Source organism: Acanthisitta chloris, unplaced genomic scaffold, assembly GCF_000695815.1.
Source record: "Acanthisitta chloris isolate BGI_N310 unplaced genomic scaffold, ASM69581v1 scaffold14610, whole genome shotgun sequence".
NCBI classification, from domain to species: domain Eukaryota; kingdom Metazoa; phylum Chordata; class Aves; order Passeriformes; family Acanthisittidae; genus Acanthisitta; species Acanthisitta chloris.
In genome coordinates, this window is record NW_008651223.1 from 10,407 (window position 1) to 25,906 (window position 15,500).

Consider the following 15,500-nt stretch of genomic DNA (forward strand, 5'->3'; position numbering starts at 1 on the left):
TCAGAAGCAGTTGTGGACCACTGAGGAAGCCAACGTGGTGTGTTTTATCAGAGAACTATTTACTTACCAAGCCATGTGATCTCTAGACTTGCTTTGAGTTCTGTTTTATGCCTTTTATTTAAAACAATTCTTGCCCATTTGAATTAAAGCGTCCGACTTCTGAAATTTTACAGAAGTGTTGATATCCTGTGAGTGACAGAACACCATGTAGATGGAATCCGGTCTAGAAAGGGAATAAACCTCTATAGTCTTGTAAGTGTGTCTCTCTGAACTGATTTGGCTTACTGGAATTCTGTTTTTCTCTTGCAGGCATTATGCTGCTCGAAGTATTCCTTGTTCTGGGGACAGTCATCATCTACTTCTTATTTTACAAGAAGAAAGAAGAGAAATTGCCCTTTAAAGAGGGATGGTGGGGCAAGGGACAAAAGCCTGATGCTGAAGAAGATACAACTATTCGGCCATTTAAGGTGGAAACTAAAGAAGAAGAGCTGAGTGTAAGCAAATCTCTGTACTGGGGAGAGAGAAGTAAGAAATGGACATGTTTGGAAGTCATTTTAAAATTGAACCAATAGTTACATTTGTGGGAACGAGCAGTGATGTCCAGGTCTTGGGGGAAGGGATCTTTCAATACTTCAGAAGACAGGTATGGATAGGCAGATTTCATACCCTGCTATGCCATTTGGTTTTCAGCTGGCTGTTGCAAGGTTGCTGGTAAATAAACCTACTTTGCAAAGTCTAATAATCATAAAAATCATATTGCAGATTACTCAACTCAATGTTTCTGTTTGTGCACTTTCCTCAGTTTGTGTAGACAATATCTTTTTTTTTTTCTCTCTTTCTTCCCAAAGCAATTACAAATACCTCATTTTCTTGACTGCTTTATGTTTGCAGCTGTGTTGAATGCTGATTCTTTTGTAATTAATGGTCTACTTTGGTCAACACTAAATTACTGTGGTAATTACAGTAAACACATACGTTGCAGAATTTGTTGGATAGAGAGATTTTGATTGTGTTTAAGTCAGGGATTGAACAGTTTCATAGATCTGTGTGGCAGAGTCATGGTTCAAACAATACTCATGGGATTGCTCATATTATTCATTTATAATGGGTTCTTATTTCCTCAGGAAGGCCTGAGATTTTTAACACTTTGCTTGCCCTTCTTAGTAGTATCAATGGATGTTGATCTCCATTATGTTTTCCCCTTATACCACAGACACTAAGCTAGATAATTTCTAACTTATGAATATATTTGAAACATGCAATTCTGTATTATGGCAGCTCTTCCATCAGTAGAAGACTCTGCATAAACTAGGAATTAAAGTTATCCTAGCATGCATTACCAAAATATTTTTAGAAGGTGTTGAGCATGGAGTTATGTATGTATGTATGTATGTAAAGGCATGTCAGAAACTTCATTTAGAAATTTGATGCTCTCTGTACACGTGTTAAATGCCAAAACAGTGAGCTTACATACTGATGTCTTGCCTAGGGTGAGACTGCCTGTTCAGTGAGGCATGAGCCAATGCATACACCTAACTCATCTTAGGGTGGGAACTGTTATTGCTCTATTAGCAAATGCTGTTCAGGTTTACACCCCTTAGAGACTTGAGCAGGATTAGATTTCCAGACCTGCTTTCTACCCTCAACTATTCTGTGGTCCTGTTTGCAATAGGAAGGGGCTCTTGGCTGTACTTCCCTGCTGAGTGGTCTTGGACTTGTTTTGCAGTATGGTCAGCATCCCCCATAACCTGAAAGTGCAGTGGGAAATTCACTGTCATAGTTATTCGAGATTGGCAAACTTTAATTTCAGTCTAGATTCACCAACTCTGTGTCCATGCAAAATCTCTTGGAGTGTTTCCCAGTGAAGACATCCTGCCCCTTGCTTTAGGAAGGAAAGCAAAAGGTCTGGGTCAGATTCGAGCATTGATTGTGAGGTTGGGCTCGTAGGTAACCTGAGGAACAAAGCACCCTGGCAAGGCAACAAGACTTATACTGTGAAGCCACAGTAGTGTCAGCAGAGTGTATTGTCGTCTGTGGTTATCTGCCTGGCAAACAGGTTAGCCAGCCCTGTAGGACAAAGGCTGAGACAGTGTTAAGAACAGCTGTAAGTGGAAGAGGAAGGAGGCCATCTGCAGGAGAAAAATAATTGGAACAGGTGATGGAGCATCACCAAAGGCACAGGTGTCTAATCAGAGATGTTATTTTCATTGTTTTCATTTCACTTGGGAAACCATGCACAGAACAGCCTGAGATGGCAGACACGAGCTCTTTTAATGCTTCTTCTTTCTTTTCCCTCCAGGATTTATTTAGGAGACTTGACCAGGCTCGATTCACTGAGCCACTGGAGAATGGTTGCTTCCATTATGGGGCTAACTCCATATATCTCAGGAAGGTTGTCTCCTACTGGAAAAACCAGTTCAATTGGAAGAAACAAGTTGAAGTCCTCAACAAGTACCCACAATTCAAAACAAAGATTCAAGGTGTGTGGCTTTTCCCCTTAAAATATAAACAGTAATACATAATCTTATCTGCAAGGGATCTCGGTGGTAAGAATGCTATGGATGTGTCACATGGTCCTTCCCTCCCTGGCTGCCATAGCCTTGGATCATTGGCATCACTGCTGAAGCAGCAAGAAACTCCTTCATTGTAACTGAAGCCTTTAGGATGAGGAATGACAAATGGAATTCCCTGTGCATGAGTGGCTTGTCAGCTGGTGTTAACAGGAGCCAAGCACAGGCATTTGGAAACAGAACTGGATCTTAAGATGTACACATGTTCCCTGACTTGCATGCAGTCATGCAAAAATACCCACAGATGTCTCCTCATGCTCCATGTAGTTCTCCAGTTGCTGCTGTCACAGTGATGCCATCAGCCTGGCAGCCCTCCTCAGCTGGGTGTGCTGGCAGCTCAGGTTGGTCCTGCTTGGCAGGGCAGATGTGCTCTGCTGCATTTCAAGCACTGGTAGGCCTAGGAATGCAGACACCTTTCCCTTGGGGTTGATGTGCTGCCAGGCATGAGGAAATGGTTTCTCTTTTCATTCAGAGCACAGGCACCTTTTGAAAGGCCATTTTCAGGTAAAGTCTGCTGGTGCTGGAGCTTGGTCAGACTGAACATTTTAAAACGCTTGATTTAGGGTTGTGCTTGGGCCATTTTGGAGTGCAGCTGTAGATCTAGAGGACAGCAGGCAATTGTCTCACATGATGGCAAAATTCAAGCTTGAGTGTATGCCGTTATGTTTTTACTTGCCCCCATAATTATAGGTTATTTTAAGTGGTGCAGCTTACCATAATATTTGAAGTGGATTTGGGACAAAACCCGTTGTTTCATAGTAGTTAGAACACAAAACTTATTTAAATGTATACAACGTGGTTCGTGCTGAAAAACGTAAAACCAGAAAGTCTTCCCTTAAAAAAGAAAAAAAACAAGTATCATCTGAGACAAGAAAAGGAGAAGCAGCTAAGGACAGGGCACTATGTATAGCAATAGGGAGAGAAACTTCAGCGTAAGGAAAGATTACAGAGATGAAACATGAAAAGACAAGGTCAAACATGCTGTATATCAAATTCCTACCTTCTGTCATCACTTGAAAGTTTTTCTGAGAATACAGAGATTCACAGGATTGTCAGGGATGGGGAAATCTCAGTCAGTGAAAGAGGGTGGTGAACTGGAGTTGTCAGTAAAGCGTGCTTAAATCCATCAAGAAATGAGGCATACAGGCTCTACTAAGAGAAAATTATTGTTTCCTGGAAAGCAAAGCCCTGAATGGGTTTGAGGAAGAGCAGTGCACCTGAAGTAGCTAGTGCAATGCTGCGTGGAGCTTACTGCTTGCATGGGGAAAGGGTCACAAAGGGAACAGGACTGCAATTTTTACCTTCTTAAGAAGGAGACTGGTACTAGATCATAGTCTTCTGTTTTGGTTAACTCACTTAAAGAGATACTGAAAGTGTTGGACAAAAGGTAGAACTACAAAGATGAACACTTTAACTCTCTTTTAACAAGGCATTTTGTCAAATCCTTGATTCGGCATGATTGGTATATCAGCAGTCAAGATGTGTGACTTGATTACAGGAGACCTTCACAGACAAAGAATAATTACTGAAGGCTTTTTAAGTTCCTTTTGCTGTAGCATTTAGGATCAGTTGCTGGAGACAGAAGCCAGACATGTTCAAATGGAAAGTAAGGCATGCACAAAATGAGGAAAGTGATTAATGTCCCCAAACAAACAGCTGCTAGATTTGATGGATTCCCTACCTCTTGGTGCCTTGCAGTTCCAATTGTAAGCCTTTGAGGAAGAAAAATCTGTGGGCGATTGAAGCCTATCCTGTACCATATAGGGACATTTAGATAAAATTTAAGGATACTTGGACTAAATGATGCAATTGTCTCTTCTGCCTTTAAGCTGTGTGAGTCACTGTGTTACCGTTAGTACATTGCTTCACTTCTATGTCTTATTTTGCCAATTTATTTTAAAACAGAAACACGCCAACCTCATTTGGTTGTTGTGATGCTTAATTGCCCATTATAAAGTACCTTAAGGTCCTTGGATAAATGTATCCAGAGAAGTGCAGTGTGTTTGCATGCTCACCAAAACCAAGGTCTTCAGAAAAGATTGATTGATAATCTGTTCTGTGATTAGTTTCAGTGTCATGGTAAATTTGGGCATGCTAATTATTTATTTTATTTTTACAGGCATTGATATCCATTTTGTTCATGTGAAGCCTCCTTGTTTGCCTGAAGGCCAGTCTGCAAAGCCATTACTGATGGTTCATGGTTGGCCTGGCTCATTTTATGAGTTTTACAAAATCATCCCTCTCCTGACGGATCCTGCGAGCCATGGCCTCAGTGATGAACACATTTTTGAAATCATTTGCCCATCTATCCCTGGTTATGGTTTCTCAGAAGCACCCCACAAAAAAGGTATGATGCATGAACAGATTGCCTGGGGAAGTAGTGGATGCCCCAGTCTTGGCAGTGTTCAAAGCCAGGCTGGATAAAGCCTTGAGCAACCTGGTCTGGTGGGGAGGTGTCCCTGCCCATAGCAGGGGCTTGGGACTAGATGAAGGTCCATTCCAACCCTTAAAATACTATATTTCTCTGATAAGAAACTGAACTACCACAAGCCCAGCTCACAGTGAGATAGCCCCTGCTAGCAGAACAGTAACTCCTGTGACATACTCATTTTCCCAGTGTAGAAACAGAGATCCTGTGTGCTGTGTGGGAAGAGGGAGATAAGAGGGTCACTTCAGGTGACATCATTGACTAGTTTTAGGAGCAATGTATAAATAATTTTAAAAGAACTATAAAAAGCTATTGTGACAAATCAAGAACTGTAATCGAGTCCATGAATTGTCTGTGAGTGAGCAGGCAGAGTATATTTCATTTGTTACTGTTCCTTTTGGGTGTTTTCAGTCCATATTCAACAGTGTTTTATACAGATAGGTGAGAAGCAACAATTGAAACAAATCAGTTTATATATCTACATGGCAGATTGCAGCCAAATACCTGCTCGTTCAGCTTGTGCTCTGAACTATACAAACACAAGCTGCAACAAATTGAAGCAAAGTACTATTCAAAGTGATGCTAAGCTTACTATTTAGTTATGTGTACAAGTGAGTAATGTGGGGAATGTTGGTTTTGCTTTTCTCTACTTCCCTGGTTACAAGTTATGTCGTCAGTGTTTGGTGGAGAAGTGCATTATTAGTGGAAACTTAGAGTTTCCAATTATCATTAAGAGGAGACTGTGCTCACAGTAGACAAAACAGAAACACATTCCCTGGGCAATGCTCTGTGCCTCTGACAGGGCTTAGATGGAGTATGGCTATAGTTTAGTTTAAATGGAGTCTAGTAGCCCTTTGGTGGGTCAAATGTGTGGGTTCTCCTGACCCCAAACTGCTGGGGTCAGGAGAACACCAGTGGGCAACAAAGGCTAGGATTTGTCTTCCTCATGGCTTCTGCTTGCTCTCTAGACCTTGCCTGGATGGTGTGGAAGGGCTTCCATATAGTCTGTCAAGCAGGCAAGGAGAAATGGACTTGTAGCTTTATAGGCACTTGAACATTGCCTTTTCTGTGGAAAAGAAAAGAAATGCTCAGGGTCAGAAGTGTAGGTGGGATTAATACAACAGTGTTCTTTTCTTTTAATGCAGGTTTTGATTCTGTAAGTGCTGCCTCTGTTTTTCACGAATTGATGCTGAGACTGGGATTCAATGAGTTCTATGCCCAAGGTGGTGACTGGGGCTGGCTCATCTGCACCAACCTGGCCCAGATAGCTCCCAAGTGAGTACCTCATGGTACAGCATTGCATGACTGGTGTGCAAAGCTGTTTTACTCTGTGAATGAACGCATTTTTAAAGTCATTTGCTCATCTATCCCTGGTTATCATTTCTTAGAAGCACACCACAAAAAAGGTATGATGCATGAGAAGAAATTGAACTACCACAAGCTCAGTCTCACAGTGAGACAGCCCTTTGCAGAACAGTAACTCCTGTGACTTGTGTACTTGAGAATTCCTGTCCACGTGAGAACTGTGTAGTTTCTCTCTTTGGTGCTCAGTGTTAAGCAGTGATCCAAAATTACATTCTTTATCTTATACCTGTTCTTCCAAACAGTTGTGTGCAGTATTTTTGTAATGGCATCATATTTTATTTTTTTTTTAACTTGGAGGACTTTTTCTGTTTTTATTTTTAGCCACATGAAAGGACTCCATTTGAATCTAGCCTCAGTTACAAACATGGGATTCATGCACCTGCTCTCCATTCTGCTGGGCCAGTACTTCCCAGGGCTCTTCGGTTTCCAGGAAGAAGATGTTAGGCGGATGTTTCCCTTCTTGAAGAAAGGGCTCTACAGGATCTTGCAGGAGTCTGGCTATGCTCACATACAGGCTACAAAGCCTGATACTGCTGGTAAAACAAACCAACCAAAAATACCAAGCTTTTGAGCTCAGAATACTTACTCTGTTCATTTTAGCTGTGCTTCTGTAGAAACAAAATGTACTGCTTAAAATATGCAGAAAATAATTCTTCTTTCAGGGAAATTGAAGTAGGAAGGTAGGAGGTTTTAAACAGTGGGCTCCTTTTCTCTAGGCAAGTCAGAAAGGGTTACCTAGCATTACACTCACTTCTGCATGCAGAAGCAGTGTATCTGCACATCAGCACTGAGCAGGCTCCAAGTGCCACTGACCTCATTTCCAGTTTTCATAAATAAAATAGTTTGTTTTATACTTTTCCACTTCTGCTCTCACCAGGGACTGTAATTTCATTTCAAATGCAACTGTGCTAAGAGCAGAAGATAGTTTCTTTGAGAATGGATCCCATTCAAATGATGTAAACGACAAGAAGCTTTTAGCTGTCTCAGCACACAGTGTAGCTTATTTATTATAAGGATAAGTAATACCTAAGAAGTAAAATCAAATTTCATTTTCACTCATTGTTCTGAATCACTTGCATACTTTCAGGTTAAAAAAGAATGTGCATCTGTGAATGTTCTTTCTAGGTGAGCTAGGCACTCGGATTGCTTAACTACTTTAAGTGTCTGAGTATTAAGTGTTTCTATTTTAAAAACATCTTTTGCGACTGAATTGGACAACTGAGTCAAGAATACTGAATACATTTTAGTTCAGTGCAGCAGCAATTCACTCAAGGATTTTATTAAAAACATAGCTAAGGAAAATATTTCTTAATGGTTTTCCATAAGCTTGCCTACAGAGGCAGGTATATTCTTGGAATGCGTAGGCAAAATGACAATGTTATGGTTTTAAAATAATTTTGCTTCCATTGAGTTTTGGTTTCTAAAAATTGCTAGCCTTTTGTGCATCAGAAAAGAGGGGGAAACTAATAGATGCCTAGCCATGTTCCTTCTACTGTGTTTTTTTGGCTGATTCTTGTCCCTACCAGTAATGTGTGCTCTGTCAGAGCAGACTGTGGAGACTGGGAACCAGCAGCCAGTTCATGTTTTGGGAGCTGGAGCATTGTTGCAGCTCTGAAGACAAAGAAGAGAGGAGCATGGTAGTGGCAGGTTCTTTTAAGGAGAAAAACACTCTGAAGATGGGGAGCATAAGGTAGCTGGAAGAAGCAGAGCTATGGAGACTACCACAGTCTTCCTGAGACTGAAACTCAACTGTCATGTTTAAATAGCAACTACTGATGAAATTGTGCCAGCTGCAGCATTAGGCATTTTTCAGGAAGATTGGGTTGCATGGGTGGAACATCAAATATATTGCTGTTCCTTGGGAACAGCTTTTTCTAAGTTGGGGGTTTTTTTTAACAGCTGGGACAATTTATGTTCCCTGTATTTCACAGCAGTAGGATGTATGAGCAAAGTTCCAGATGCAGGCGTGTTTTTTCTGTCCAAGCAAAACAAACTTTAAAAGCTATATTAAGGCTTGTTCAAAATGAAGGCAGTTGGCTATTGCTAAGTCAGAAAATGGACCTTTTGGTAAAGCCTTGCTCTTCCTTAATGACTTTCTAATAATCCTTAAAATGTTTTCGCTGTTAGATAATGTTGCAACTCCTCCTGGTTAGGTGTAGGCATGTTGTGTTTGGCCCTGTAATGCTGTTTAATACATGACAACTTCCAAATTAATAGAAACAAACCCTACTTGGAACACAGAGCTTAATCTTATTAGCTTACAAGAAAAAAAAAAGCTAGCAGAAATATCAATACTGTTACATCAGTTCAAAAACTGTATGGTGTGAGCCAATGCAGCATCTGCTCAGTTGCAGATACTATCAGTTTATGATTTAACATTAAATGGCTCCAATTCATTCTACAATTTATTTAAGGACACAGCTGCTGAAACTGCTTTGTAAAGTTACATCCCCTGCATTGTAACAGGTTGCTTCTATAAGACCCTGAGTTCAGTAGCTGGATAATCACAACTTGTATTTTCCTCCTCCTTTCCAGGCTGTGGTTTAAATGACTCTCCTGTAGGACTGGCTGCATACATCCTGGAGAAGTTCTCTTCATGGACTGATCTGGAATTCCAGAATTTAGAGGATGGAGGACTAGAGAGGTAAGGCTTTTCTCTTATGCCATTTTGGACGAGGTGACTAAGCCCAAAGTCACAGCTAAAGAGGTATGTCTGAACTGATGGCCCCACACTTGTAGGGAGCCTGTAGTGACCACAGATGTGCAGGGCTGTACTACAGCAGACAGAGAAGCAAATAAGCCATCAAAGCTGTTGTATTCCCTTCCCACTTTGATCTCCTAGAAGCAAAATACACCCTGCAGCTTCTGGATATTATAAACTGACATGGGGGGGAAAAAAATCTCATTAGGATGCAAACCCCAAAAGTCTAACGCACATTAAGATGCTGGGAAACAGAACTCTTGATTCATTTTAATACTAATAATTAACTCTCAATTAATTTGCTTTGGACTGACCAGTATTGCTTCATCTACCTACCATTCTTAGCGTGCAGCAGAAATCTGAGCTGAACTACCTGGCAGGAGTGGAGTGAAAGGGTATGTTAGGAAAAGGCCCAGTGAGAATGGATTTGAATAGAATGTTTGCACTGCATACAGCTAATAATTTTATATGAAACATACACTGTTTACAGCACGTGTTGGTGTGATGGCTCTGCTGAAAGTTCACAGAAGCATTTCAAATTATCATTAATAGATGGCACAAGCTGTTCCATGTGCTGTTTTGCTCCTACCCTCCCAGTCTATGGACAGGACTGACAGCTATGCTGGAGCATAAGGTGCTTGTGGGAGTCTGCCTTCTATGTAGGAGTTAAAATGTCACTTCCCAGTTTGTGTCTAAAAGCCTTTAACATTCTTAATTGGTCACTGAGAGCCAGAGGGGCAGTAGTACACTTCATCTCTCCACTCTTACCTTAACCAAATTAACTCTTTTTTCCTCTAACTTTTTTTCTCACAACCAAACCAAAATCAAGCCCCTACTGAAGTAATACAAATCAGTATTCAGTTCTAACTAAGCAATCTCTGGGCTTACCTATTCAGGAAGTTTAACCTGGATGACCTGCTCACCAATATCATGATCTACTGGGTGTCAGGCTGTATAGTCTCCTCAATGCGTTTCTACAAAGAAAATTTGCAGAAGGGGATAGGCACACAGAAACATGAAAAGTAAGTGGTTCTTTTCCTTTATACATTTTCCCTATATCTTAATTTTATGGTTGCAGACAGGTTGCTCATGTCTTATTGCTGCTACAGGTTTCTGAATGCTGAGGAAAAAGCACTGGTGTATTATAGTATTTCTCTGCAGGACAGGCCTGTTAGTTGATGTACTGTGTTGTGCCTGGAAAACACAGTAATTAGGTAGGAATCCTGAACTATCTATCAGTAAGGAGATCTGATTTGGAGACACTGCTTGAGGACATGGTATATCCATGTACTTCCAGATTTTATTTCAGTTACTAAATTAGCCTGTGATGAGTCAGTTTTGTTTAGTTTATTTGGTTTGTAGTTTTAGTACTTTTCTGGACACACTTTGTCTATTTCTGCAAAAGACTTAAGTCCTTCCTTTAGAAGCAACTTCCCTGTGCTAACAAGCAGCATAACCTGGAAGTCAGTAAGACTGAGGTGCCTGCTGTGCAGACACTTAAGGCAGCAGCTTGGTTGCAAATACTTGTGTCAGCTTGAGTATTAGTGAAGGCTTAAACCTGCCCTGAGGTATCTGCAACCACAGCTTACTGCTATTGTATTTATTTAGCTGTGAAATGGTGTTCCCAGGAAGCTGACTCAGCTCTTCAAACTGTTGTGGCTACACTGTGGGCCAGTGTCTTGCTCTGGTTCTGCCTACATGAGATAAGCTATATGAGCTTCTGTGTACCTAGAGGACAGAGTCTCAAAGTCTTGTGTAAAATTAGGCACTCTGAGCTCAGGCTTTCCGTGGTTTCACGTCCAACGCTTTTTGTATTTACATTTTAAAGTTTGTCAGTTCTGACAATGCAACTTATGTGTATGTGGTATTTAAACCTAGAAAGTGTCTCTCTTCTTAAAACAGTCACAGATCATTACACTTTCTAAAGACTATTCCCCTCAAATCCAGGTGCTTCCCTATACTTCCTAATGTGCAGAATGTTTTGTAGAGTGCATTTGTGTCAGTTAAAAGCAAGGGCTACTTTACAGGATTAAGTCTCAAATTCAGAAATGTTTACTCTCTTGTTATTGCTCCCCTCTCTTCTCTTTTGCAGCACACTTTGAAGTAATTCACTGTAAATCTCTCTCCAACCCTTGTCAAAGTGTGTACTTGCCCCTCAATACATGACTCTTGAGCCCTCACTGCAGCATGAGGAAACCTGATGCCTATCTCCTCCTAGGGCTCTCCATATCCCTGCTTCCAAGTCTCATACCCTGGATCCCTTGCAAAATTGCCTTAATGCCAATGTATGCAAAAAAAAAAATATGTTGTTTTCTTTAGGAATTAGGGTGTTGTCTTCCAACTTAGGATCTGGAAGTCAAATTTTAATTGCTTAACAACAGCATGCCCAACTGTTCAGGAACAACATTTCCTTGGGAATTTTCATTTCTTGCATAGTTCAGTATTTGAAAGATTAAAATGATTTTCTCTCCTCTCCCAGGCTCACAGTACAAGTACCTACTGGCATTGCCTCCTTCCCTAATGAAATCATGCACACACCCCAGGCTTGGGCCCGGAAGAAGTACACCAATATAGTTTCCTTCAATTTCATGCCTCAAGGTGGCCATTTCGCAGCTTTGGAGGAACCTGAACTTCTTGCTAAAGATATTCTGCAATTTGTTGGGAAAGTAGAGAAAGAGCAGCTTTGGAGAAAGAAAGGGGAATAACTCCCCTAACAAATAGCAGGGTAATTACTTTTTGCTTAGCACATGTACAGGGCTTACTATGTCTACTGTAATCCATGTAATTAGGTTTTATTATTGACTAGACATGACCAAGGACGGCAAGAAAAATGCAGTGTATCTCCATGAGATACTGCCATGGGGACCTACTGATTTTTTGGGTTTTTTTTGTTCAGCTAAGCTAAGAAAATAGCATGAACATTACTGGCTTATCTTCTGAAATGTGTTCTGTAGTATCCCTGACTCTTGCTTTGAGATTGAAAAATAGACCTTACAATTAGTAATGTCACTAATAACAGTTTCATTTTTATGAAAGGCTTTTTTGTCATGGCAGCAGTAAAACTTGAGTTGCTGTAAGTATGAAGTTCCTCACATGAAGAATGAGGAACAGCCTAGCAAGACCTAACTTGCATGAGTGCATCAGTTAATCAGCATCAATGACTTAAAGTACCTTTAAATTAGCCAGTTGCCTACTACTGGCTGCCTTTCTCTTTCAGCCTGGGCTGTTAAGCAACTTCCTGGCTGTGAAGAAGCTCAATTCCCATGCCAGGCTCCTGGGATAGTGACATGCAAGGAGCAGCTGAAACACACAGGTGCCTGTAGCTCAGACCAGGAGGGGCTGGGTAGGAGTAACTATAGCCCAAGCTCCCTCTGCACTGAATTTGTACTTGTAACTTAAGTTGTAGCCCTGGGTAGGCTCAACACACTGTGGCTTTGCACTGCTTTTGCAGGTTATTGTTCATACCTCTTATTAAAGAATAAAAATTTAATTAATTCAAAATTAAAAGAAACTTGCATTAAAATGTTGAACAATTCCTGTGTGTTTCTTTTACATTTTTTTGATAACTGGTATTTTGCTTGGTGCCAGCAAAGAGAAGCCTCAATTTAGAACCTATCAATTCTGTACTGCATCCATCACAAAGGTCAGATTGAAGGGAAACTGCTCAAAGAAAAGTGAAATTTGAATCTGTATGTTTTTGCCAGCAACAGTACCTAGTGTGTGCAGTTGAGCTTCAGACAGTCTTAAACCGTATCCACATGACTGATTTCAGTTTGGTTTTGTTCTCAAGTCACTTCTGATATAGTTCTCTACCCCTGCAAGCACAGGGAATACAATCTACCAATAACACTTGCATGGATTAATATTATTTCACAACATTAATTGGAATGGAAGCTGTTAAATAAGAGCCACTCCAGCAGAGCCCTGCTCTATCCCACAGGGCTTTAGACTCAAGCATGCCATGTAGTTTGCTTCACAGAAGGTAAGTCAATGCTCCTAAATGGGCACATATTCAAATCCTAGAGCTGAAAGCCACTATCAGCCATGACAGAAAATCGTTAGGACAGATGGGTTGTGGATCAGCCTGGATCAGTTTTCTGAGCAGACACAAGACCTCTCGCTCCCTTTCCTCTGCCTTTTCCACCTGGGTGCCAGTAGAGCAAGGCAGAGACTCTCTCAGGTCTCCTTCCTAGATTTAACCCTCAAGCTGTTCTTGAATTCTTTAAGACAGCTATCTGCTTCCAGATTAGTAGTGAGCACAAATTCTATGTTTACTTGTAAATACTTTCATTAGTAAAAATTTGTGTTCTCATCTGCAAAAGATTGTGTGATTCAGGCCAGTCTGTTTTGAAGAAGACACACTTCACTATAAAATAGACTTCACTTCAAAATAGACTCTTCTCAGAGAAGACCATCCCCAAACTTGTTTCACATGCAGTATATTGAAATATATGCTAAGGAATCAGCTCACCTCTGACAACAGCTGTTTATAGGCACCACTATGCTCCCTCCTGAACAAGTTTTGATCTCTGACCATTTAGTTTTGCCTTTCCTCTCTCCCCTATATGGCCTTATATTTCAGACCTAGAGATCATCCCCTCTCTTCTTTAAGGCACATACAGACATCTGCTGTGGTGTGAGGGAGCTCTGCCATACTGATACAACTGAACACTTCCCCTGGGACTGCTCAGTCACAATGCAGATTAAGGAAGTGGGAAGGAAGTCTGCTATGTGACACCTGCCAAACCAATTTTCAGATGTGAGTAGAAGGCTCAAAGCATTTTCTCTCTCCCTTCTGGAGCAGATCTGCTTGAAGGGGCCCAGCCTCGATGAAAGGAGGCACATCAGGACTGTTTAGTGATATTATGTTACAGCAGCTCATCCAGGCTCAGTCAGTCATCAGTGAGAGCTGGACAAAAAAACCAGCTGCCTGTAGAACCTTTCTATTTTTAAACAGGCCTCAGTGTTCAGTACTCTGAGACAATGATAATGAAAAGAGGCAGTATATGAGCACATTGTTTCTGTGCTCTGCACACCAGGTAAGAGCACTTCAGCCTGCTACAAACATGAGCTGTCCATACGGTCTGTACAACTGAGCACAGAAGATAGGCATTGAGACACTAAATCCACCACAATAATGGGTTTGACTAGCTACTGTCTGAAAGAGAAACAAATCTGGACCTAAAAGGTGCAGACTTTAGAAACCTTAAAATCATAATTAAACACCTGATATATGGCAAAGGTTGTTCTCAGTTCTGATGTCACACTTCTCAAACCTTAAGCCCATGGCTATCAGCAGCTGTTGTTCATCACCTACTTATCTACACTTAGATACAAAGATACAGTGAAATACAATGACCATATGAAAAAGTATAAAATTCAGCTCTGTGCCAGCTACAAAACCTGCCATCAGTTCCTCTCCCCTTTTCAAAATAATCCTGTTTTCAGCAAAACACAGCCAATCCCACCTCCTGTAGTGCAAGGTTTAATATTAATGAATATTAAATATTAATCTATGGGCTAGTGATAGCATCTGCAGCTCTCCCTGGGGCCTGAGATTTGAATTTGATAACCACCTTAAGTGAATCCAGATTCACTTCTGATACACTCTGGCATTGGCTAACAGCCAATTATTTGGTACAGATAATCAGAAATAGTTTTAACATTTATGTTAACAAGTAACTGCATATCAGATTACTGCACTAGTAATAAGCAGTAAGAAAGGACTGCCTGCTCTATTACAATTGCTCTTATTTAAGTGAGCCAGCTGAGTACCTGCCATTCAGGCAGGGAATTTTCTCTAACAAGGCCAAATGCACAGCTGTTGGACTGGCTGAGCTGTTTCTTGGGAATACAGCTCTGAAACAGTAGCTACAGCCTTCAGGAGAACCCAGAATCTCATGACACCGACGCTCAAAACGTTTTGTTTTGCTCCAGAGCCACTTCTTGGTAAAGCTTTCTTTTCTGGACCAAAGTTGTCCCAAAGTCCCTGTTCAAAGAAACTGCTGTTCTAAAAGCTATGCCTTGTTGCTCAAGAACATGCATTTATCCAGCACTGAAATCAAAAGTAGCTGACCTAAACCCTGCTTTTTAATTATCCAGTTGCAGCCATGAAGAGTCTAGATAAGGGGTCTGGAATCATGGAGATGGCACTGAAAATAAACAGCACTTGTACTCTTCCTCCCCATCTGAAGTGCTTTGGAAAGTATCTGCTTCTGGTATGGAAAAAACACAAGTAAGGTCATCATCTTCTCATACAGCTCCAGCTAAATTACCACAACAACCAAATTTGACTTCTGATTTTTAAACTACAAACTATAATGTCCTGAAAAATCCAAGCCACTACATGCAACCTTTGGACATCTTACACAACTAAACAAGCCCAGACTTCTTGCACATTAAATAAAGAAGTCAGGCATTACTCAGATTATGAATG

General features: G+C 40.9%; 1 protein-coding gene across 1 annotated transcript; it reads left to right on the forward strand.

Moving 5' to 3' along the window:
• Window positions 1-311: 311 nt before the first annotated feature.
• On the forward strand, window positions 312-11,893 carry EPHX1 (epoxide hydrolase 1, microsomal (xenobiotic)). Its single transcript, XM_009072328.1, has 8 exons — window positions 312-494; window positions 2,300-2,480; window positions 4,690-4,917; window positions 6,144-6,273; window positions 6,685-6,899; window positions 8,899-9,007; window positions 9,961-10,086; window positions 11,544-11,893. The coding sequence occupies exons 1-8, from the start codon at window positions 315-317 to the stop codon at window positions 11,767-11,769; spliced, it is 1,395 nt and encodes a 464-aa protein (XP_009070576.1). The 5' UTR covers window positions 312-314; the 3' UTR covers window positions 11,770-11,893.
• The last annotated feature ends 3,607 nt before the right edge of the window (window positions 11,894-15,500 follow it).